We start from the raw sequence: 24,859 nt of genomic DNA on the forward strand, positions 1-24,859 counted from the left end.
GCTCCACGGGCCCCCAGCTTCCCCCTCCCCAAAACTTGGTGCTCTCGGGTTCTCTGCAGAGCTGTCCTCTGTTCGGTTGTTCCCGGCTGTCAGAGGTTATATATATCCGCTCTGTTCATGCTCATCCTCTGTAACCATTTTCTGCTACAGAATCTTCTGGCTGCTCGTTGAAGCCTTAATCCGTAATGCAGCGATCAATGGGTGTGCGCCTTTACCACTCGGATGCTCATTTTTTAATCCCCACTGCCTCCTTCAATGTCATCCCTTCCCATTTTTCTTTATAGAATTTCAGGTCTACTGTACCTGCTGATTACTTAGCGGAGACCGCTGGACATCTCCCTTAATTAATTCCATCGATTTCTCAAATCCCACAAGGTTTGGGGTCCTTAGATTTCTGAAGCAGCTAAATGGAATGTCTAAATTCCGACATTTTCCCTCTATAAATTGTTTTGCCAGGGAGACGCCGAGAGGCAGCGCTCCGGCTTTATTTATTCGGAGCCGATCCCGACCTCGGAGCTGTCCCCGTCCTCGCTGCAGGCAGGGGACATGGCTGTCCCTTGATGCCCCTCTCCATGTGGCACCCTGCAGACCCTCCAGCCCCCGCCGCTGGAGCCTTGAGGTGGGAGCAGAGCTGCTGGCAGGGCCCTGTGCACCAGCGGGGCTGGGGAAGACTCTGTTGCTATGCGCAGGGAGCTTAATTTTATTATTGCTCTCTGCTATTTAATGTCTGTCTCTCAGGCAGCTGGTGATGTTTTAATGAAGCTGGAATCGTACAGTCTGTAGCGCTGGGTGAGCGTAAGCTGCCGAGTCAGAATCGAATTAATAATTCATGAAATTAAAGTGTATAATTAATTCGAACCGTGCAGATGAGGAGGGACCCCAGTCTTCAGGCCGCGAGGAGCGCACATACACACGTCTGTGTGTCCATCCACGCAGCTCTGCCCCTGCCCCCCAACCCTGGGTTTGGGCTGTTCTGAAACGCAGGGACCCACCCGGTTTTGCTCTGCCTTATGGGAATTTCCCTGCTCAAGGGTACTTATTTCAGATTAAAACTTAGAATCATAGAATCACAGAATCGTTGGAGTTGGAAGGGACCCTTAAAGACCATCTGGTCCAACCTCCCTGCAGTGAACAGGGACACCTACAGCTCCATCAGGTGCTCAGAGCCCACCCAGCCTGACCTCCACAGTCACAGTCTAAGAGTGACGCTCCTGATAAGTTAAACCCAGGGGGACTCAGGTTGTGGCTGCTCCAAATAGGAACCACTCTGAAGAACCAGCAGGCAGTGCTGCTACGTCCTGGGCTGGTGAAGGAGCACAGTGCTTTCAGTCTGGGTGCAGCAGGATGCAGTGATGAAGATGCCAGTCCCATCTCTGTGCTTCCCGTTGCATGGATTTGCATTGAGAGGAGCAGGTACATTTGAGGGGTGCCTTTCTCTAAGACGTTTGTGGGGGTTTCTTTTGTTCATAGAAATATCTTTTTTCACCAAAAATCTGGCTGCAGCAAGATCATGTGGTGTGCTGTAAGTGAAGGATCTCAGATTTTGAATGGTCTCTGTTAAAAAGCTGGTTGAGTGTCTGTTGAAAAACCTTATGGTTGAAAGCAAAATTGCACTGAGAGGACAGTGTGGATTTGTTTTTGGAGTGTGAATCAGGACTCCTCCCCACCACTTGAAGTTGACTATGAAATACCCGTCCCTCTTGGTGCAGTTGAGGTTCATATGCAGTAAATACCATTGAATAAGTTTGGAGTTGTTGTGCAGCAACATTGGGGCACCACGTGCAGACGATGCTTTTCTCCCAGAGGAGAGGACAAGGAGGTGCCCATTTCTCCAGGCCCAGTGCAGCTCCCAAAGTGCACTTTTGGGGTGGGTGCCTCTTGTTTGTTGGTGGGGCATGGGCTCAGGGCTTGGCTTTGTTTCAATGGTACGTGGGTATCCTATAATTGGAGGTGCAGAACCCACATTCTTCTGTGTGCACAGGAAATTCACGAGGTTTGTTTTATTTCTCAGTTAAGGACAAATGTTGCCCCTTTCAGTGTATCACAGAACGAGGTTCTTTTGATCGTTTGCAGGGTCTGATGCAGCTGTTGGTTTTGGCAGTTCTGTCTGGCATTAGTTCCAGAGGAAAGAAGATGTTTCAGTATTGAAGGGTTTTTAATGCTCTCAGTGAGGTTGGAGAGCTCAATGCAGAGGCACAGTACATCCTGTGATGGAAAGGCCAAGTGTGCTGCACCTTCATGCTTATTCATTGTGTGCAATTAAGCCCTTAAGCTTGAGATACCTTCTGAAATAACGCCATTTTGCTTGGGCCATCCCAGTTACATTTCTCCTCCCAGAGTCTCATTGGCATCTCTGTGCAGATGGACATCTCCATCCTCCATATGTTCCCCATGTGAGTTGTTGCTGTGATTTGTGCCCCATGTTTTTCCAGGCAGAGCCGACCACAGCTCCTGGTCGTGTGCAGGTGAATCGGGTCAGCACAGTTTGCTCCCTGAGCTCTTTCTCTCAGCATACAGATACCACAAACCATAGCTGAGCCTCTTGTGCTCTGCTTCATCTCACTGTCTTGTGGTTTCTTCGTTGTGAGGAAGGAAAGGGAAGGATTTCCCCCTCCCTGCAAGCATAGCTAAACATCAGCAAAGGTCTCCAAGACTGCATGGTGCTGGGGAAACGCTGGGTGGTATTAATAATAGCCCGACCCTTTTGCTGTTGTGCTCCACTTTGTTGTTGTTGTTGTTATTTGTATTGTAGATGCTGTGAGACTGGATGTTGGGAAGCCGAGGCTGCTTCTGCAGCTGTGGGATGGGCATTTTGTGTGTCTCGGAAACTTACTCTGCTGCATCTCCATGGCCTTGTATGGGCTCAGTGCCACTGCCCAGGATGAGCTGTGGGGCTGTAGGGAGGACACAAAGCTGTGGGTGCCCCATCCCTGGAAGTGCCCAAGGCCAGATTGGATGGGGCTCTGGGCAGCTTGATCTGTAGGGGTAACCAGCCCATGGCAGGGCTTGGAACTGGATGGGCTTTGAGGTCCCTTCCAACACAAGTTGTTCCATGGTTCTCTGATTCTACAGTCCTCATGTCCCTGGCTCTTCCATCCCAGCTCCTCCCTGCTCACAGATTCCCCAAAAATGGCAGCGTGTGGGGTGACATCGGGAGGAGGAGCAGGGCAGGATCGGAGGTGCGGGGCAGGAGCCCAGCTGAAAGGGTTACTGCAAACAAAAACACCATGCAAATGAGCTGCCTGCAACAGGTAGCCTTAATCAGATGCTGTCAGATGAATTCAGCATCTCTCCGATTGTCGCCTGCGCTAGCCTCCCGTTCAGAAGCCCTCATCTGCTCCAGATGTGGTTTAATTTACTGCGACTTGGCTAATTACTGTAATTAAGGATTAATTACTGTTAATTACTTTCACATAAACTCAACGCCAGTCAAAGAGCGGAGCCTTATGAAGCCTGCCACAGCAGCGAACACGAGCTCTGCAGCCTGGGTGGGCCCGGCAGGTCGCGGTGCTGCGGGGTTGGTACCCAGCATCAGCCCACGGGTCACCCCGTGTCCCCAGGTGGGGCGGGGGCAGCTGGCAGCCACCACTCACAGCAGTGATAATGAGGCAGAGCAGGGATTCGCTGTGCTAACCGGTTTCCAGCAGGCTCTGGAAAGCTGCACGTCGGTGCATCCCTACTGTCCCAACAGGATGCTGAGGTGCAGTGGTGGCACCCAGGAATGAGCCGTGGCCATGCCGTGGGGCACAGCTTGGCAGCAGCACGTGCGGCATGAAGGAGAAAAATAGGAATGATTAGATGGGTATTGTTCTATTAGATCTCTGCCTGCTTGCTATTGTGTCTCAGCATTTGAAGATGAAACATATTCATTTAGCTCCCAGGATGAATGGTTTTAATAAGGGGAGCACGATGAGGTGGGGTAGTCCTGATGACTTCAGAGACCCATCAGCTCACCCCCTAAGGCCATTTCAGTGATGACGTGGGCCGCACGGCTATTAACACCACCATCAGGACAAGTTTTCTGCGTCCCTTCAAATCCTTCAGCTGGGAGGAGCGTGTTCGGGAGCGAGATGTGTATTGGCCATAATCAGATTGGGGCTGCAGGAGGGGAGGGCAGGGCTCTGCGGTGCCATTCCCGGGGGATGCAGATGCCACCCAGCACCCACTGGTCTGCCACCACCTCCTCCGTGTCCCCAAACCCGGCTCACATCACCAAGACCTCGTTACCCGGCGCTCGTTAGTTGTGTCGGGGAGATCCGGTGCCTCTCCGCCTTCCCACCCGGCCCATGCTGCTTCATTACGCTCTGCCTCCAGGCTGGCCGTGACCTGCTTAAGCCTCCGATCACCCTAATTACCGTTATTAGGAACATCTCTGGGTGCAGGGATGGGGACACCACGCTGCTGCTCTGCACGCCGGTTCGGGGCCGGGGTGTGCGGGGGGAGCGGGGTGGGCACGGCTTGGGCTGTCAGCTCGGCTCAGCCCGGCTGTCAGGCGTGGGGACGTGCGGGGGCTCATCGCTCTAATTGACACCTTCCTCTTGCAGCCCCACGCGCGGTCATCCCAGCCTTCGTCCCTCTGCTTGGCTATGTGTGGGAGCAGTGTCCAGCCCCTGCAGCCCGTAACAGGAAAAGGAGCTTGGGTTCTCATGGCTTGTATTGGAGCAGTGCTGGAGAGGAAGAGGCACGGAGTTGCTGTGGACGGGGGTTGCTTTCAGGAGCATGGTGGCATCCCTCGGATGACAGCTTTGCGTGCTGATGTTCTGAACACAGGAGCATCCCGTGTGGGTTCCCTTGCTCCTGTCCGAGGCGTTGTGGAACTGCCTCATGTCAGTGCTCCGGGGTCATTTCTGCCCATGGAAGGAGCAGAGCCTTAAAACCCGCAGGATTTCTGGTCACGCTTTGCTGTTCTGGAGGCATCTCAGTGCACGAGGGCTGCAGAGCATGCAGGGGCTGTGTTGCGAGGCCTTCAGAGCGCACAGGGAAGGCTGGGGGGGGGAGCCAGTGGGATGGCTTTGTCTTACGCCGTGATTCCTGCTAGAAGCTGGGAGATCTGTCACTTTGAGAGCCAGAAGAGGGGTTGCTCCATCCTTCCTTTCACTGTGACCCTGCTCCTGCAAGTATTGCACCCCAAACGCCAGCGAGATTTCCTCTTTGTGCACCAAGGAAGGCATCCCCAGAGGTCACCTGTGTTTTGTGAGCCAAGTTCCTCCCAGGCAGTGCAGAGAGAGAGATCTCTCATTGAATCTGCTGTCTTTGTCATGTATTTATTTTAAAGTTTTCCCCTTTGATGTCTGACTTTGCAGCTTGTTTTATGCCAGAAGGCTCGGAGCAGCCTGTGTAATTAGCCCAGAAAACGCTGCTTTCATGTGGGCTGGGGGACCCAAGTGGAGAATGGATTTTGAGGGCTTTGTTCTGCTGCGGAGAACTGTTGTTTGGTGGGTTTCAGCAGAGCTCTCCTCGCCCTTCCCTTTTTCTCCTTCGGCAGGGTGGAGCTCAGCACTTTGGCAGTGAAAGCACACATGGTGAGCTGCTGCCTTGCAGGGCTGTTGGCTCCTATACTGCATTTTCTGATAGCCAAGTGCTGCCCATTCCCACCTGGCTGCAGGCACAGCCCGACTTCCTTCCACGGCTCCAGTAGGACCCTCACTGCTGGTTCAAGGGGCCCTGTGGAGGTGTCCCCTTACCATCCCCAAACCAGAACCAAGGCACAGAGCTACCACGTGGGCAGAGGTATCACCTTCTTCCTCCTTTCACACTCTCAATGTATCTTTCACTAAGAAACCTCGTGCCATCTTCCTGCATGTTCCACCTCCCCCAGCCCGGCCTCATTCTGCTCTTGTTAGGGGCTGAATGGATGTGGTGCAGCCCGGTGTGGGGCACGAGCCCCTCGTGCGTGGGTTATCCACAGCGATCCTGTGTTTAGAGCACGTTAATGAGCGTACGGGAGAGCAGGGAAGATGGATCGTTTATGGTTATGATCTGGCTACTGTCAAAATAACGTGTTATTTTGACGGTTGCTTTGTCTTTGCTCTTGGAGCAATACGGAGGTAGTTTCTTAGCAACAAAACTGTGTTCTCAAACAACACCAGTGAAAAACAACCCCCCAGAAGAGCAGCGCCGGGGGGAGAGGCGGGATGGAGAGCGTTCTCCAGCACATTCCCTGCCCTCCGTGCACCCACAGATCTGGTGGAGAGCACCTTGCATGCACCCGAAGGTGGCAGTCCTGCCTTGGGAACACGCCGGGACACCGCAGCCTGGCTGGCCCAGCTGGGTGCCAGAAGGAGGACAGGAGGGAGCTGCCTGCAAACGATTTGGCAAAGGTTTTCGTGCTCAGTTTGGAGCATCTCCTTTGAAGCCAGCGCCGGGTCTTGTGTCTGCACTGACGTTGGAGTCCATGAGTGCAAACGGCTCCTGCAGCCAAGTATCTGCCAGGCTGTGTCGGGAGAACTTTTATCATTTCTGTCACAGACATCACAACTCGCTTGTCTTACCATACATCTTCCTAAATGTGACAGAATATTCAGCTGTTATTAATTGAATACTCTCTAATTTAACTGCTTAGCAGGAGGAAGAGCGACTGGTTTGTTTCAGCGCAGAGAGCTGCCGACAGGAGGATTTGGGGTACCAAGGGGTGGTTTGTGGGTGAAATGGGGCCTTTGGACCGGGCACCTCTGTTGGCATGGGAGGTGGCCAAGGAATGTCCCCCTTCCATCGGCCTCATCTTGTTCCATGTCTGCTGTGCTCCTGGTCCCATTCCCAGGCATGGTCCCGTGTAGCATACTCCATGTAGCATTGCCCACTCTGGTTTGAACCTGGGAGATTTGGCAGCTGCAGGGATGGGGGGGAGGGCTGCAGAGCCCCTCTGTCACCCCACACGGCAGCACCAGCACTGCAGGACCAACCACCCCTGTCCCATATCCTGTGCCCACCAGCCACTTGTACGCGTGTGTGCCCATGTCTCTGTGCGGCTCACCGTGAAAGTTCAAAGCCAGAGTCAAGTTTATTGTTTCTATCTCGTTTACTTTAAGTATAGTTTTACACTTTATTATATGCTGTGACATCTTAAATGGAGCCTGTCACTCCATCTTGACTACTGCTAGGGGCTACAGCCACTTACTGTGTCAGGCTTTTCGGCAGCCCTGATTAACGATATCAAAACGAATGGATCCCAGCACAGGCACAAGCACAAAAATCAAGGGCTGATTTGCATATTCAAATTGTGCACAGCATTGAAAGGATGTGGCTAATGCAGGTATTGCACCCATATACCCTACGGATGCAAATGCGTGCTGCCACACATCCCATGTACATGACCTATTCAAGCTGTTAAGGTTCATGCACACATATGTGTGTTTGTTTAGCATCTTGAGCCAAAGGGAAAAAGCACTTGCCCATTTTTCTCTTGATTTTTTTTTTTTTTCATTTCCCAGGACAATACATCAATTAGGATAGCTAAATTGAATAATATTCTGTTTTCTTGGTAGTCCATTGGAATATGTTGCAGGATTACTCAGGCAAGAGCATTTTTTTTTCCTGAAAGTAACATTTTGTTAGGTTAATTCATGCACTGGAAAAACAAACTTTCTGTTCTTCCAGTCCAATCTCCACTTACAAGTCAGGTTTTTGTAACCCTGTCATTAAAATGCGAGGTAGCCTACAGTAATTTGAATATTTCATTCTGCCGGCTGCTAATGCACTCTGCATTACAGATGGTACTTGCTCCATCCTTCTGGACTGGGTTCAATTATAAATGAAAGTAGGGAGCTGAGATTTGTCTTTTTGTCTCTGCTTAGTTGGAATAACACAATAAAGCTTGATGGGTAGGAATTCCTCAAGCTGCCTCCTCTTTGCCTTCTACGTTTCCTGTGTAGCTTTCAAGCCGAGCCTAGAGTATTAGGGCTGGCAGTGGCAGAGTTTTTCACCATTCCTTTGTGCCTCAGAGGCACTGCATCCTCTTTTTGGAAACTCAGTTCCGTCCCTCTTCATCCCTGTGCCCCCTTCTGCCTCCTGAGCAGAGGGCAGTGGCAGGGGACATGCTTGAGATGCTCTGAGGACAAGGAAGGAGGATGCTGCATGGGTGTTGGGATGCTGTAGACCATCCCATTGCTCTGCCTAGGGATGCAGCTTTTCTCCTGATGTGTCCTCTCTTAAATCCAGACCAGGATGACAGCCACATCCTTAGCTGTGGGGCACAAGGCAGCCCGGTTCCAGCCTGGGGCTGCTGCTGCAGGCTGTTCCCAAAGCCCTTTGCAGTGATGGGGCCCCTGGAGAACCAAAGAAAACATTTACCTCTGCTTCATGATTAACAAAAGGGGGGTAGCAGGCTATAGCCCAGCTGCACGGCGGCTCTATATTACATACAGATGCCTTTTGCGAGCTCCTTCCTCATCTCCGAACGGTAAAAGCGATATTGCCAGGGGAGTCGGAGGAGGTGAGGGCAGGGCTTTCAATTTGGTTTTACATTTACAAGGACCAGATGGCCTGCTGGAGATGATCTTTGATCTGGGACACAGCCGGAGTTTGTTGAAGATTTTTGCTCCCTTTTTTAATCTCCTGCCTGTTTATGGCGTGGGCCTCTCGCAGAAGGCTGGAGGAGCCGGGGGCTGTGCGTCAGTCTGTCTGGCCAGCCCCCCACCTCAGACCTGGTATCAGCCCCAGAGTCTGCGGGGAGGTGGGAGAGGATGGCTTTGTGGTTTAAAACCCAAGATCGGGCTGTCCAGGGTCATTGATCACCTCGTTGGGCCTGCTGCTTGGTCTCCTGCGTCCTTCTAGTTGTGCCCCTGCAGTTCAACTCAGCCCAGTTTTGGGAGGACCTGGGGCTGTAGGGGTGCACCAGCCCAGATGCTGTTAGACCACGGCCCCACAGCATGGAAATGTGTGTCAAGGTGATCTTGCATGGTATATAACTAAACAGACACAGACACCTTGAAACAGAAGTGCCATTAATTGATCCTTTTTAACGATTTTTCTCCATTTTCTCTGGTGTCTCCCAGGCCACGTGGAGGTGGATGGTCTCCTCTCCACTCTCCTCCCCACCCTTAAACAGCAGAGACCCATTTTGGGTATCTTTCCTTCCCCAAATGTTTCACATGGAGCCGAAGCGAACGCGGCTGATCCTATTTCACAAGCGCTTGGACTCTTGCAGCATTCTCCCTCCTGTCCAAACAGATCATTTACAGAAGGGGCCTTTATTTAAAAAAGGAACTGAACGTTCGGAACTGCTTTCTGGCCTTAAAACACTGCTGACCGGCTGTTGCCTTGCAGTGAGCTGGGCTTTGCCTGGCCCGTGTGGCCAGGCCCAGTGGGTTGGTGTGGTGGCCAGATTGGATGGGGCCCTGGGCAGCCTGGGCTGGTATTAAATGGGGAGGTTGGTGGCCCTGCATGGGGCAGAAGGGCTGGAGGTTCACGATCCTTGAGGTCCCTTCCAACCCTGGCCATTCTGTGTGATTCTGTGGCACGAGGGGCTGAGCATCGCTCTGAGTGCATCCTCATTAGTTTGCTGAAATTCCAAGCAAAATCGGACTGCTTGAGCATCAGTTTGCAGCTGTGATAGGTTTGGGGCTCAAGTGGGAACTGCATGTTGTCTGTCCCTGCCTGCTCTCTTCTTAGATCTCTTCCTGGTCATGGAGGTGATGGTTGTTTCTATGGAGGTGATGGTTGTTTCTGCGGAGGCCTCTGGAAGGCACAGCCCTGGGCCATGGCTGAGCTCTGAGAATTCCTGCTATTGCTTGATGCCGAGTTTTGGATATTCTCTCCTGTGCCTGGCCCTTGGCCACTCCTGCCACTCCTTTCACCTATGACCCTTGGCCTGGCTGCTTTGTATGGGGAGCAGCAGGCATGGCGGGGCAGGGAGGTGACCTTAGCAGGAGGAGAGCGGCTGGAAAGACCGCTTCCTTCTGGGGAAGGCCTCCCTTTGTTCCTCCCGGGCCCCTGGGCCTGGCCTGGGGTGGTGGGATCGGGACCCCTGTCCTCGGAGGGGCTGCAGAGGCCCCGGCTTCTCATTAGTAGATTCAGCTCATTCAAAAGACCCGTTTCTTTTCAGCAAGGAGAATTCATATGCAAAGCACCACAAGGAGCAGGAGGCAGATCCCAGCCCAACTGGCATTCAGGGTTCTTTTTTTTTTTAATGACCGGACTTGTCCTCGGAGCAGTCCCATCTTTTGTTTGCTGATTTGTTCCTGCAGAGCTTAGGGAATCCCGCATCCACTTCCATGTGTGCCCAGTGCCATGTCTGAGCCATTGGGGTGGATGCTCTGCCCTTTGAAGAGTTTCTTTTGGGACTGTGCTCTGTCTCAGGCTCCAGCAGATGAGGGTGAGGTTCCACCACTGTAGGCACTGCCATTTGAGGGATGGATGTGGGGCCCTATGTTGAGTTGCTGGAACAGCAAAATCTTTTTTTGCCCCATATCATAGTCCGGAGTTAGAAAAAGTCCCAGCTACCTTCCAGGAGGCGTGGGCACCTTTGTGTTGCCCTCCTTCCCTCAAGTGATTGAAGTGATTGATTCCCAGCATCATGTGCCTCCAAGTCCCTCCCATGTGGGCATGGAAAGGGGTTTTGCTGCTGGACGGGATGGCATCAAAAGACCCATGGGTAAGCATGGCTGGTGGTGCCAGGATTGTAAGGAGGAGAATGGGAAATACAGAAATTTGATCCAGGGTGCTTTGTTGGACCCGACATAGCATTAACTGGGCTCATGGAGTCAAGTTTCTGTACCCAGCTCACTTGCTGGCCGTGCAGTAACCCGGTCAGCATGGGGAAGGGCTGGAAAGAAGCACTCACGTGTGCTCATTCTGCTGCCCAAGGAGTCACACTGCTTGGGGAATTGGGTCTTCAACAGTCACCGATACTGTGTGGGTTTTTGGTTTTTTTTTTTTGTGGAAAGGGCTATTTTAGGTCATTGTTCAGTTTTGGAGGATTTTTCTTTCCACTGTGTTCGTGATAATTTTCCAGACCTTTTGAGCACTGTGCTGCCAGATTCTCTCTTGCTATGGCAACTGGTTTGGCACTGGGGAGGAGCTGGGAGAAAACTTGCACAGATTCCCCCCATCCTGTGCAATCCACTTCTCCCTTCTGCAGCTTCCATAGCACACGAGCTGCATCTCCCTGAAGTGATGGAAAGCTGCTGTTGGGAGATGAGAGATGTTTTGGCATGTGATAAGTCCACCCCCCTCCCATTCTCCACACTCCAAAATTACAGTGTGAGGTTAGTTCAGGCTTTTTTGTGTGTGTATTTGGGTTGAATTCAGGAAATAATTTGGCCTCTTCTGCCCCAGAAAGATGCAAAGTTATTATTTTCTGAAGCGCTTTTTGATTCTTTTGAAGCTGACCCAAATTTTGATTAAAAAGAAAAGGAGGGAGGGGGAAAATTATGACATGAAATGGAAAGAGATTTCTTTGTTGGTTCAGGAAACACTTTTTGATTTATCTGAATTTGGGTTGTGATGCAAGCTACCCAAACGTGATGTTTAGGGAGTGCTGGAGCATCTGATGCTTCTGCTGTGATCATGGCCCTGATGGGGTCCAATGGGGCTTCTTGGCCATGGCTGGAGTTGGCCTCTGGGCTGGGTGGACCTTTAATCTGAGCAGACACAGTGCTTGTGGGTCATTGTGCAATTGATGGGCGTGTTTTCTTGCCATCCTGTGTTGGTGACAGAGTGTTGCATGGCCAGGTGCTTCGGCAGCACTGTTGTGGTCAGTAGGTCTTTGTCTTGGGGTTAGCCTCTTGTACAACCCCTCACTGCAGCCTATTTGGGATTACGTATTTTTTCACAACTGTGTGTGCTTTACGGACTGGATGAATACTTCTCCAGCCTTCAGAATCCTCTTACAAGATCATTGAAGTGTTTGGTTTCCAAGCAGCCCTGATGGACATCCCCATGCTGAGAGAGGAGTTGACTGTGCAAAGGCCTGGGCTGAGTTTGCCAAGCTTATGGGTGTGAGCCACTGTTTTTAGATGCTGCTGGGATTTGTTGGTTTGTTTCATGGCTTTAGACTGCAAAAGCTGGTGACAGAAGTGGCCTGTCAGTTTCACAATGTTCCTCCTTTCTCTGTGAAATAAATAAGGAGATGCACAAAAAGCTGTTTTGCCAGCTGAAATTTTCCATGCCTCATCTCATGGCAGCCTGTTTTGGAAAATCTGAGCAAAATCTGTTCATCCGTTTGTAAGTTTTGGAAAGGTTGGAGAGAGGAGGGGAACTTTTATGTCAATTGTAAGAAAAAAACAACTTTTCTTAATTCCCACTTCCTGGAAGGGCGTGTGCCTGCTTACTTGGAAATACCAGCTTCCATTCATGTTGGAAATTAGTATTGATGTTTTGATGTTGATTTTCTCAGTTGCTCTGCACGCTGGACGTACCCAACTGAGGTCTCAGGGGCTCTGGGTTGACTTAGCATGGAAGCACTCCACCTTGTTGGCTGTGATTATGATTTTACAGGGCTGTGACTTGGAGGTCTGCAGTTTAACGCCTCTCCCTACATTGGCCAAGCTGTTGGCTGAGGTATGGCCATAGTTTCTATATGTATTTTGCTCAGTGCAGTGTGAGTACACTAGCTTGGCTTATGCAGGATCTCAAGCTTCAGGGCTTCCAAGTTAGGGAATTTTGTGTTTTCCTTTGTGTTTGCTTTGTTGCAGAAGAAAGCAAGCTGAACATATACTTGAATAGAAAAAGCAGGAATTTAGGTAGGTGCACAGCGATTAGAAGCTGTATTGAAATGCAAAATTTGGGAAGAGCAACTGAAGGCCATGGCATCGTGGATCACACAGGTGTGAGCCCCAGCGGGCCACAAGCCACCCAGATGTGTTAAGTCCTTGCAGTTTTAACTGTCCTCAAAAATGAGGCAGATGGGAGTATTTTTGTACCAGGTTCAGTGGTGTTGATCTCAAATGTTCACAAATGTAGAACCAAGCTCCAGGGAATATTGAGAGTAGCTTGAAATAATGTGATTCGTTAGTGGTTTTGTTTGCACACTGTTGGCATCACAGCAGTCCCTCTGGTTGCTGGCTGTTGTTTCAGACCTAAAAGCATTTTGTTAAACAGTGAGCTGGTGTAAATCCTGAAGCTGGGGCTCTCTGGACCCGAGCGAACGGTGCTTGAATTGCAAAAGGTGGGAAGAGTGTTGATGTTTGATGTGCTGCTATGTGGGTACACACAGGAGTACTGCGTTCCCAGAGGAGCTGCCATGCTATCATTGTGTTAATGGCACATCCCAGTCCAGGAAAGGGTTTGGGCAAGACCTTGGTCATCTGCTGCCAGGGGAGATGTAATGTGCTGGTGCAGAAGGAGGCATCCGGATGGTCCGTGTCTATGGAAGTAGCCAGTGAGAGCAACCAGCAGGGCTCCACAAGTGGCATTGCTGCTCCCATTTCCCCATAGAAAAGGCAGCAGGAAGCTCACTGCCATGGCAGAGGGATGCTTGCTTTTCCTGCAACTGCTGCTGGCTGCGCTGTTCCCCCCTCAGTACATCTTAGGCACAGTGGAGGCAGGAAAGAAAACCCTTCTGAAAATCACAACCTAATTACTCCCATCTGCTCCAGCACGGCTTCCCATTTCTGCCTGCCAGGATGCTTGTCTCCAATGCTAAGTAGCACATTATTTTCGATAAGTTGCAATCATTTACTTGAAATTTCCTTCTCCTTTAAACATCCCCCTGGAAAGGCACTGCAGCAAGTTGGGAACAGCCAGCAGAAAAGCCATCTAGGAGCACCCCAGCTTGGGCAGGGGCCCTCTGTTACTTCTTCAGAGCCGTCAGCTTGTTTCTTTCTTTAGTTGGCTTGTTTTGGTGTCCAGCTCTTGTATCATCACCAGCCTTGCCCTCTGTTGTGTCCCATGTCTTCTTCCTGCAAGCTATCCCCAAGGCATCCCCATCCCTTCCCTGGCCTTGACCTGGTGCGTGAGACCCACTGGCATGTGCTGGGTGCTGGGTACTCTTGGCTGGGGGTCACCACTGGGGACAGCAAGAGAAGGAGAACACGGCTCTGTGGGCCCGGGGGGCGTGGTGTGTGGCTTCAGTGGTCCTCAGCTGCTGGTGGTGGTCACCCTGGTCACCAGTGGCCATGGAGGGGCCATGCTCAGCGCATAGAGAGCGAGCTGAGGGATGGTTTGCAGCAGTGCAAATGGGGACAAGGTATGTGGTTTTGCTTTGATTTTTAGAATATAGATACGTATCTATTTATGTGTGTTTGTGTATGCATACATACAGAAACGTGTTTTGTGCCAGCGGGGGCCCTCGGCGAGGGCTGAGCACCCTCTAGTGGCATTTGCTGCAGCTCAAGGCTGCCAGGCCTGCAGAAAAGCAGCCAAGGCTAGAAGCTCTGCCACGAATTTGCCTTCCCCAGCCTCAGCTCTCGGTCATTATCTTTCCTTTGGCTTCCCCTTCCCCTCTCTTTAACCAGGAGCAGCAAGTGGTGGGCACTGGGCTACTAGGCTGAGGGATGTGGCCTGTCAGGATCTGCATCCGTTCCATGCAGACGTATTGCCCTTCCCATTTATTCACCCAGCAGCCTTATTCCACGTGGCCCCTGGCCCCAGCTGGGTTTTGGGAACAGGTATGTGGGCATGCCCACAGTACACAGCTATCCCAGGGCTCCCACTCCTGCAGCACGGTGATGGCACGAGGTGTCCCGTGCTTCCCATCACGAAGCAGCTCGCCAAACATAAACTAATTAATCACTTGTGCCTACCTGTCAGGTCAATGATTCCCGAGATTTTTAATCTAAAAATATTTCCACTTTGAAATCCAGATGCAGCCATTTCGGCAATTCTCTTTTTGATTTGTTTTCGGGTTTGTTTTTTTTTTTCTAATTAGTGTTTTACCTGGGTTGCATTCCATTTGTATTCGGGTTTTTGATGCGCTACTGTTTAATGATTCTTTTTTTAATAGGGGAATAGGAATTTATTCTCTTTATTCCATAGCAAGTTCATATGGTGAGCATTGTCACTTCTTCCCCTTTTGCGAGAGCAGCGATGCCGGCATGACCTGAGGAGTGCAGGACCCATCTGCTGGGGGCTCCTCTTGCTGGAAATTGGCCTCTGCTCCCCAGTTTGGTGCCATGCCCCCATCCCTCTTCTTATAAATGATTGTCTAGTGTGGAGTTATTTAATATTGGTCTTCTCCAACCTTGATGATTCTGTGATTCTATGATCTTCAGCGTATTTCAGAGCCAGGAGGAACACGCTCCTTGCTTGGCTCTGTTTCTTATCTACTCTGATTTTACATCTTATTGGCAACTGCCTTCAGATATGCTTTTAAATGTGCTGAAAATCACTTGCTCTTGTTGCTGCTGCTGAGGCCTGGGGTTCAGAAAGGATGGGATGAGCATCCCAGGTACCTCAGGCACCGCTTCCCTAAAGCTCATACAGCATCACCCAGCTCCAGCAATGCAGGAGCTTCCACGTGAGGGATGCTCACGCGCTTCCACTGTGTTTTGAGTCCCTGTGACAGATGAGACGGGAAAATACAATTTGCTTCTCTTCTGAGATGTCTTTTTTTTTTGTTGGCTTGTCAAGGATGTATTTTATTTTGTGCAGATGCGCACACCTGTTTGTGTACACGTGGAAAGCAAGGGCCACATTTGTGTGTGCAAACAGGCAGCAGGTGGGACCACAGTGAGATTTCCATGTGATGAAAGCCCTCGAGTTTTGCGTGGATATGCATCTGTGTCCATGTATGCCTCCTTCCTTCTCAGTCCAGTCTGCAGGCAGAGCAGCACCCAGCAGCTGAGCACCCCACAATTAATTGGTAGAGGGAAACTCTGAGAATGACTTTTACTGGGAGCAATAATTGAAGCAGTGAGTACAAAGAGGGGAAAAGAATTCTCTCCCTGGCAAGTCATTCTGTGCAGATTGATTTATTGATGCCCCTTTTCTTAGCACAGTTTTGGAATTCGCTCGAACGACCAGATTCTAAAAAAAGGCATTTTGCAAATGATACATTTTATTTCATACATTTTATTATTATTATTTCCATGAGTGGCTAAAAGCTTCTTGTGCTTCGGCTTCACCCGTATTTAGAGACAGGGAAACTGAGGCATGGCCTGCCCTGCACTCTGTGCTGCCTCCTCCTCCTCCTTCTGGGGTGAGAATGTCTGGGCAAGATGAGGTTTGGGCTGGAGCCTTTCCATCCCATGCCTGAATTGGGAAGTGGTCCCTTTTACTAATTTCAGCAAGTTTTGGTACATTCAATATGGTTTTGGTTGGTGTTGTTGGAACTGAATCGAGAAAGGATGTGGTTTAGTGGGCATGGTGGTCATGGGTCAGTGGTTGGACTAGATATCTTAGAGGTCTTTTGCAACCTTAATGATTCCATGATGCTTTGATTCTGTGAGAGCATCATGTTGGTGCAGATGTGATGGGAAATGCAGGCTGCGAGCTAGCAGCTTTGCTGTGTGTTTGCAGCAAAATGCAGCTTTCTAGGTTACTTCTGCTGGGAGGTTCCTGCTGCTTCTGCCCTATTTCAAGAGGAAAAGGGGCAGAAATGGGAGAAAGAAATAGCAGAAGCCATGGGGAGCTCTCAGCTTAGGGCTGTGCCGTGTGTGTCACCACGCACCGACCTTCTAGACCGATGCAACTCATCCTCTTCCCTTTGTGTCCCCACAGTGCTGAGCATCCGGGGAGCACAGGAAGAGGAGCCCACAGACCCGCAGCTGATGCGGTTAGACAACATGCTGCTGGCCGAGGGCGTCGCGGGCCCTGAGAAAGGAGGGGGTTCTGCTGCTGCCGCCGCTGCTGCTGCCGCATCGGGAGGAGCCGGATCCGACAACTCGGTGGAGCACTCTGACTACAGAGCCAAGCTGTCCCAGATCCGGCAGATCTACCACACGGAGCTGGAGAAGTACGAGCAGGTAACAGGCTCATTCGTGGCATGGGATGGGATGGGATGGGATGGGATGGGATGGGATGGGATGGGATGGGATGGGATGGGATGGGATGGGATGGGTCTGGCCCGTGCAGAGCACAGTGCTGCTGCCCACGCCAGGCAAACAGCCTGGACCACTACTGACATCTATTGTTAGCAGAGTGCGGGCGGTGCAAGCTGTTGCTTTGTACAACAGTGGAAACATGCCTTCTTAGCACTGAAACAGTTCTTTTTTGTTTTGCACTGGGGTGTGCTATGAGAATAGGATCAGCATGTGTTCCCCCCTCCGTTTTTTTTTTCTTCTCTCCTCCCTTTGCGTTTGGCTAAAAATTGGCACTGTTGAAGGGGACTCCTCTTTGAGGCACTGGCCTCATTGCAGGCAGTTTTCCAAGGACCCTTAAGCTTGAATCAAAATCTCTCGAGTATTACTTCTGCTTGGAAAGTTAATTTTCCAGAAGGGGAAAAAAAAAAAAAAAGAAAGAAATTGTGGCTTTTTTCTTGTGGCAAATGATTCTTTTCTTTTTTTTTAAAAAAAAAAAAGGACAAACTATTTGGGTCATGAATGCAGCTATTAGTAACACTGACAATTGCATGAGAAGCTTTGCAAGGCAAAGCTCTGAATCTCTTTCTTTCAAACGCTTCCAGATGTTCTGCAGAGCTTCTTTCCTGGCTGCACGACTCACTCTTGTGATGAGTGTGGTTTGTACCCCGAGCATCCCTCCTTTTGGGTAGAGAAGGAGAGCACAGCCTCAGCATTACAGACACTGTGCCACGGAGAGAGGAGGGCTGGCAGTGAGGGGGTGCATGGTGTTGGCTGACCTTTGTGGCTGTCCTCAGCCGCTGCTTCCGCTGCCCTGGGGCAGCGTGGCCGACTCACATGGCTGGGGCACAAGGCATGTCGCAGCTCATCCTTCAGGTCCCTGGTTGCAGAGGGAGAGGGACCCCATGTCCTCTGGCATCCCACCCCAGGGAGAGCAGTGGGAAGGGCAGAGCCCTCCCAGTGCCTTGGCTCTGGCTTGCTCCTTCTCACAACCCATTCCAGTGTCATTTTTACCACCAAGATGCTTTGGCAACAAATGTGCCAGGCCACATTTTTACAGCTGCATGAGGCAGAGCGAGTACCACCATCTGCAGCCCTACAAAACCACGGGTTGGGATGGCTCTCCTGACCTCTGTCCCCCCTCTTTCTAGCTCTGTCTGGCTTCACACAGTGTCTGGCTGTCACTGTGACAGCACAGCACTCTCCTGCAATTTTCCTTTAATGCTCTTATTTCATGCTAAGAGGAGACAAGCTGAAATTGCTCAGCTGTCTGGGAGCAAAGAGTCACTGGGCTCAGAGCTCTCATACCCAACCCCACAGCCCAGGCAGGTCAGAGCTGTTGGCTGCAAGGTTCATCACCTCCCCATGGGCTGACCCTGGGGGCAGTGAGCAGAGAGGGAGAAATTGCTTGGGATGGGAGATAGATAGTCAACCTCAGGTTACCAGTCCACACAATCTGTGTTTCAGCCCCATTTTCCATCTCATGGGTTGGGTGCTGGTGATGCTTTCCCCAGAGCAGTTGCATGTGTCTCAGGAGCACCTAAAGCTTCTCAAGCTACCAAGTGGTTGCCAGATGCTGGGTTCTGGGGCTTGAACCCAAGACTGGTTCTGGAAATCACAGGATCTGATTTTACCATCCAAGGGGTGGGGGAGAGCAATGGGGTTACCTTCATCCAGCCTCAGAATCATAGAACCATAGAATGGCTTGGGATGGAAGGAATCTCAAATATCTATTTCCATTCCATCTAGAGTCCTCCCTGGCTCTTTGCTGCTGAGTCCTCAACATACCATGGGGAAGTGGGAGCAGGCAGGCAGTACTGTGCCCACAGCAAGCTAATGGGATTGTTGCCTGCTTGCCCTTGTGTGTCAGAACTCCTGTCTCAATCAGGCTATCCTTCCATGCTTCTCATTCAAAGTGCTAAGGGCCCAGAGCAGGGCTGTGTCTCTGTGCAGCTGTTCCCATAAAGCAGAAGGGGCTCTGGAGGACACATGGTGCTAGTTGAAAGGTTCGTGGTTCTCAGATTCATCTGTAGCTCCTCCAGCCCTATCCAGGAGAAGCTGGGACATCCTGACAGGTTCTAGGGTTTGTTGCGCCAGCTCCATCTATAGTATCTGAGTGCATACAGTTGACTCCTGCTTTTTGCTCTGTGTGCACTGGGATTTTGTCGTCCATTGAGAGAAATACACGTCCCCTTGAGAGCCAGTACTCTTTTGCAGGTCTGCCCTAACAAACCTTAGCCATTGAGGCCACTGCCTGCATCTCCTTCTTTAGCTGTTCTGCTCCTGTGCTTTCCTTGACGCCATCGAATGACCTTCCGATCCTGGGGTTTCTTTTGCTTTTCTTGCCATCCCAGGCATGCAACGAATTCACCACCCACGTGATGAACCTGCTGCGTGAGCAGAGCCGGACCCGGCCCATCTCACCAAAGGAGATAGAGCGGATGGTGAGCATCATCCACCGCAAGTTCAGCTCTATCCAGATGCAGTTGAAGCAAAGCACGTGTGAAGCCGTCATGATCTTGCGCTCCCGATTTCTGGACGCACGGTGAGTTCACTTCCCCCAGACCTTTCTCCACATCCAATGAGCAGCTTTGTTTGGGCCAGGAGGAGCTTCTGGAGTGACTCAGGGAGCCTGGGAAGGGCAGGGCCCTATGGTTTTGAGCCACAAGGACTGTGTCCTTCTTATCCTTTCCTTGAGAACTACACACTGCTGATTCTGCTGCAACACTTCAGTTAGGGATGAAAGTTAATCCTGCAACCCATCCTGTCCCCTCTGGTTTCCTGTTCTTTTCCTTCTGTTTGCATTGTCCCAGATTCTCAGTGTGCTTTAGAGTTTATTCACTTTCCAAGCTGGTTAGATGCAGACTAGATGTAGGCTTGGGCTGCATCTTGAGATAGGGAGGCTGGGCAGCTATAATTTGGGAAGAAATAGCTGACAGTATCCAGCTGTAAAAGGAACAGACTTCCCCAAGGACTTATCTGTGGCTGCTTTCTCAGCACAGAGCTTTGCAGAGCAGCACTGACCTCTTCTGCTAGGACAGCCAGGTGTCAGGGGTCACCTTCCCAGGTGCAGGATCTGGGTGCTGGTGTTAAGGGATAAGACATACTTGCTTTGGAAGGTGCTGAGGGAGGAATCCCCAGCAAAGTGCAGACGAGGATTCCTGGCCACGAGTCTGCTGCACCCTCTGCTCCCAAGAGCAGGGGAAGATGGGAGGCAAGTAGGGAAGTTCAAAGCATCTAAAGTTTCCTCTCAGAAAGAGTGGTGATGCACTCACAGAGGCCCATAGAAGTGGTAAAATCACTGTCCCTGGAGGTATTCAAGAACTGTGGAGATGTGGCACTAAGGAACATGGTTAGTGGGCAAGGTGGGAATGGGTTGACGGTGGGACAAGGTGATCTTAGTGGTCTTTTTCAGCTTTAATGATTCTGTGAAAGTTAGTTCCTGTTTCTGGATCTCTGGTACTGATCTGTTTTTCCTTCCTTCTTCCCTACAAGGCGGAAGAGAAGAAACTTCAACAAGCAGGCTACGGAAATCCTGAATGAGTATTTCTATTCCCATCTCAGCAACCCTTACCCCAGTGAGGAAGCCAAAGAAGAGCTAGCCAAGAAATGCGGCATCACAGTCTCACAGGTGAGAGAGCCCAGAAATACAGCAAAGACAGCTGCTGCTCAGGGAAATCGAACACCTTGAAGGGCACTCAGACCTCAGTCTAGTTACTTATGTCCTACTGTTGAGCATTTAATTGCTAAATGGGATCAGGGTAGACTGGTGAGTAGGAGAGTAGACAGCAGACTTACAGGATCAAGCCATGGGTGAAAAAGGAGTGTTTGGGAGAGGACTTAGACGGGATGAAGATTTAATATGTGTGACTGTGTGTGCAGTCAAGGTGTCAGCAGCACAGAAGCGGTTCAACACAATGCACAGAGGCAGTTTTCTCCTCGGGGAATCAATGCTGGTTTGCAAGGAGAGCTTGTTTGAGCTGAAAGACCATTCTTCGGGGCAAGGGATTTGAAGGCAGTGAGAGGGGTTGAGCAGAGTTTGCCTGATGAGGCAGAAGGAACAAGGTTCTGGTGGGAAGAGGTAGGGTCAAACAGGCTGATGGTTAGAGCCAGTGCTTGAGGAGAGTGGGCTTTCTCAGGGTCGTTTCTCCCTGATTTGCTTATCCCTCAAAGAAGGGTGATCAGTAAAGGCAGACTGAATTATTTCCATGCATTTGAAGCAGCCGTGTACTTCCTGGAGTCTGTAGTTTTGAACTGCTAGCTATGGGGATTTTTGAGGAGCACAGTCAGTCCTTGAAGCGTTCAGCTGTACATTACTCAGGCCTGCCCTTTGTTTTCTCACTTTTTGGAGCAAGCCTCGTGACTGAGGGCTGGAATGTTGCCTCTGGTAGTCTCGTCCTCGTCCTCGTGTGAGCTTAGCGCTCCCTCCAGGCTCCTGTTGCACTCCCCGTCTTGGGCCTCCTTCCAGCCCTAGGGCACATGCCTGCTCATCACTTGAGTAAACTGAAGACAGCGGCAGCATCTGGTGTCCTTGTGAGAGCATGTCTGCCTTCAGCAGGAGCAGCAGCATCTGAGGGTAGGAGTCGTCACTGTGCCGAATGCCCGCTGAGCCACTCCGACTGCATCCCCTGTGCCAGAAGATCCGAGCATTGATTCTGTCCAGAGTTACCTGCAGGAGACAGGACATATTGGCTCAAGTAAAACTGCAGCTGTCCTGATGCTTCCCCTCTCACTTTTAATTCATCTGTTCGCACTTACAACTTCTCCCCGGTGGAGAGAAAATGCCCAGGAGAAATGCTGTGCTTATGAGCTAAGTGGGAAGCTGGAGACGGAGCACATTGCCATTAATGAGAAAGCTGGACTGAGAAGTGGAATGGAGCTCTTAACAAACTGTGCCTGCTCCAAGTGCCATTGAGTATTCAATCCCAGATCTGGCTTGGGTGCTGATCTGAGTTATTGCTTTTTGCCTCCTTGGAGTCTCTGCGTTTTACATTTTCCTTTTCCTCCTACATGGCAGCAGTAGGTGCAATTCAGTACCAGGTAAATTGGTGGATGAAGCTGATCCTCTATAGAAGCTGCTGAGCTGTGTGTGAGCATTCCAGACAGAAAACGTCAGAGGAATAAATCTCGAAAATTTTCAGTTATCAATGCTCAAGTCAAAACAATTTCCATAAGATGAGGAAAAAGCGGTGAGCTTCCCAGAATTAACATCCAGTCTTAGCCTGTCTGACTTGGCACCAGGGTGCTCTGTTTGATGGAGGGGGGACTGATGAGCTTCTCACCAGCAAGCAGAGGAGCCCATCCTTTGATTCCCACCAAAAAGGCTGATCTGTTGAGTCCCAGCTCAAGATGGCAGCTCCAGTCAACCCCAGGAGGAACTTCTGTTGGAGAATTACAGCATCCTCTGGCCTTTGCCATCTCCGTCGTCCTATTGAGCTTCCTAAAGCAAGGTCAGGAATGACTGCAAGTCTCTGCTTAGACACCTGCACATAGGAGGACATCCCCCCAGTTCTCCATGTTGCTAAAAAGGAAGCTGGGAGCTGCATCCCAAACCTTAGACTGAATCTTCCTTACATCTCTGAAATTGTTGGCTACAACGAAGCTGCCACAAGTGCACAAGGTTGTGTCAGCAAGGCACTGACTGGGATTTGGGGAACGCTGGGTGGTTCTGGAGGTTCCCTGGCCTTTTCCCTGGAGAAGCAGCCCTGGCAGGGTACCAACAGCCTAATTTCTAAGACTCAGAGCTTCCTATTGCTGTGCTGAACGTGCAAACTTTGGGATGTTTGTCTAGACAACAGGCAGGATGGCCAAGTGACTGTTCTTTGAGGCATGCGTACTACTGAGCCCACGATGTCACCTCGCTGAGCTGCAGGGATTGCCTGCTCACACCTCTCCTTGGGGCTTTTTGCTGTCATGTTGCATTCCTGCAGGCAGCTCTCTCCAGGACTGGAAGGAGCACAGCTGCACTGCTTCTCTCTGCCTTTACGTGCAGCCCATCATTTTCTGCCACCTCCAAAGGGCACACTTGTTTCCGTGGGACCAAAGTTAGGTCTTAAGGCAATCCCTGCTGTGCACACAGGGACAGGCACACAGCCCTGCCCTGGAGGCACCAGATGGACCCACAAAAACCCTCTGTTCTCAAGTGTCCCCACTGTCTTTCAAGCAGTTGTTGTAGGTAGAAGGTGCTCCCTCCCATGGCTGAACAAATGGGGAAAAAACAATTACGATGCACTGTTTAACTTGAGCTAATCCACTTTCCTCACCCAGGCACTCCTTCCAGAGCAGAAGAATTAATCTTTTTGTCTTTTCTTAAACTCACTCTAGGTATCAAACTGGTTTGGAAATAAGAGAATCCGGTACAAGAAGAACATAGGTAAATTTCAAGAGGAAGCCAATATTTATGCTGCCAAAACGGCTGTCACGGCTACCAATGTGTCAGCCCATGGAAGCCAGGCTAACTCACCCTCAACTCCCAATTCAGCTGGTTAGTTTTGTTTTATTTTCTTTTGGGTTGTTAATGTTTGGTTTTCCGTTTGTTTGCCCCCCTCCCTCTAATCTCTCTCTCGATTTCTCCTTTGGGTAATTTTAGTTTTTATTTTCTGGTTTTGGTTGGCTCACTTTTGTGGTCTTGAAAAGGAAAAAGACAGATGTGTTTGGTGTTTGGGGTTCTTTTGGGAGGGTGTGGGGGGATTTGTTTAAGCTTTTTATTTGGTTCCCCTTCTCTGTTCTGGTTCTCATTTGAAAAGCAATGTGATCAGACCATGTGAGCGACGGCGATGTGTTGGGTTCTATGCACAGACACAAAAGCAGAAAAATGACCAGAAAAAAAAAAAAAATGCTGGGTTTGTTAACTCTTTGGGAAGAGGGGAAAAAAAAGGAAAAAAAAAAAAAGGAGAAAAAAATCCTTGTTCCAATTGTTCCATTTCAGTGGGGGCAGAAAGCATGAGTGGCCCTCGTTAATAAAGCCCAACATTTCTGGGATGTCTGAACTCATGCCGTTTGGGAGTCGTTTGGGGCAGATTTCTGTCCGTTGCTTTTCTTTCTGTTGTGGTTACCTTTGATTGCTTACATGACGATGTCTGGATCACCTGCAAGAGTGTGCTCTGTGTGAATTTTATTTTCCCTTTGTGTCAGGATGACCCAGGGAGACCTGTGGGTCACTTTGTTCCCTTCCCGTTCCCCCTTCCCTGCCCATTTGCTGTGGTTTCCATCTGTTTGTTTTGAGGGTCAAAGGCACAGAGCACTTTGCCCAGCTTTCAACTCCTCCGCTAGAGAACGATGCTCACTGTAGTGGCTGACTACAAAACCAGGCTGTGGTTGGCATGCTCTGTTCTGCTTATGCCCAGCTCCCAGGAGCTATGGAAGACTGAGACCTGATGAAAAGGAACAAAAAAAAGGCATTTTTGTGGGTGCCACACACTTGTCCAGACAAATATCCGTGTGCAACTTTTCTTTGTAGGGGTGGGAGGGTGTTGGGCAGCCCATCACTCATACGCCATACAGATGCTGGTTGCTGCTGGGACGTGTGCTCACATAGCAAATGCAGTATCTACATGGTAGAAGGTGTCAGGGGAACTGCACCTCCAGATCTGGAGGTCTGGGGAGGCAGAGAAAGCAGAGCCCAAAGGGAAAACCAGCAGTGTGGTTTTTGTTTGTTTGTTGTTTTGTTTTGATTTTCCTTTTCCTTCCATTGCTGTAACTGCAGAAGATCTAAATGCAGTTTGAAAAATGTCATCCTTACTACCTGCTCAAATGGCTAAGGCCTTTTAGGAAAGCCTGGAGGACAGAGAGCAGAACTATGTGTGCTGGGAGGATGGTTACCTGCTGCCCTGCATACACAGCTTGAGCCCACAAGGCACAGCTCTCCTCCTGTTCTGCCTTTTTCAACTGGAGTCAGACCCAAAGGTGTGGAAGGGCAAGGGAGGAGCTTCAGATGACTCAAATAGGTTTGGAAATGGCTGTTG

The 24,859-nt window shown here is 50.4% G+C and overlaps 1 protein-coding gene across 2 annotated transcripts in view; it reads left to right on the plus strand.

The window, feature by feature from the left end:
• Positions 1–24,859, plus strand: part of PBX1 (PBX homeobox 1) — a 107,147-nt gene that overhangs the window by 67,011 nt on the left and 15,277 nt on the right. For both annotated transcript variants that reach the window (XM_031595651.2, XM_031595652.2), the window contains exons 3-6: positions 16,597–16,841; positions 19,250–19,440; positions 20,391–20,526; positions 23,220–23,379. In XM_031595651.2, the coding sequence (XP_031451511.1) occupies positions 16,597–16,841; positions 19,250–19,440; positions 20,391–20,526; positions 23,220–23,379 (732 nt within the window). The remainder of the gene's footprint in view (positions 1–16,596; positions 16,842–19,249; positions 19,441–20,390; positions 20,527–23,219; positions 23,380–24,859) is intronic.

This window comes from Phasianus colchicus, chromosome 9, assembly GCF_987193195.1.
Source record: "Phasianus colchicus chromosome 9, bPhaCol1.hap1.1, whole genome shotgun sequence".
NCBI lineage: Eukaryota > Metazoa > Chordata > Aves > Galliformes > Phasianidae > Phasianus > Phasianus colchicus.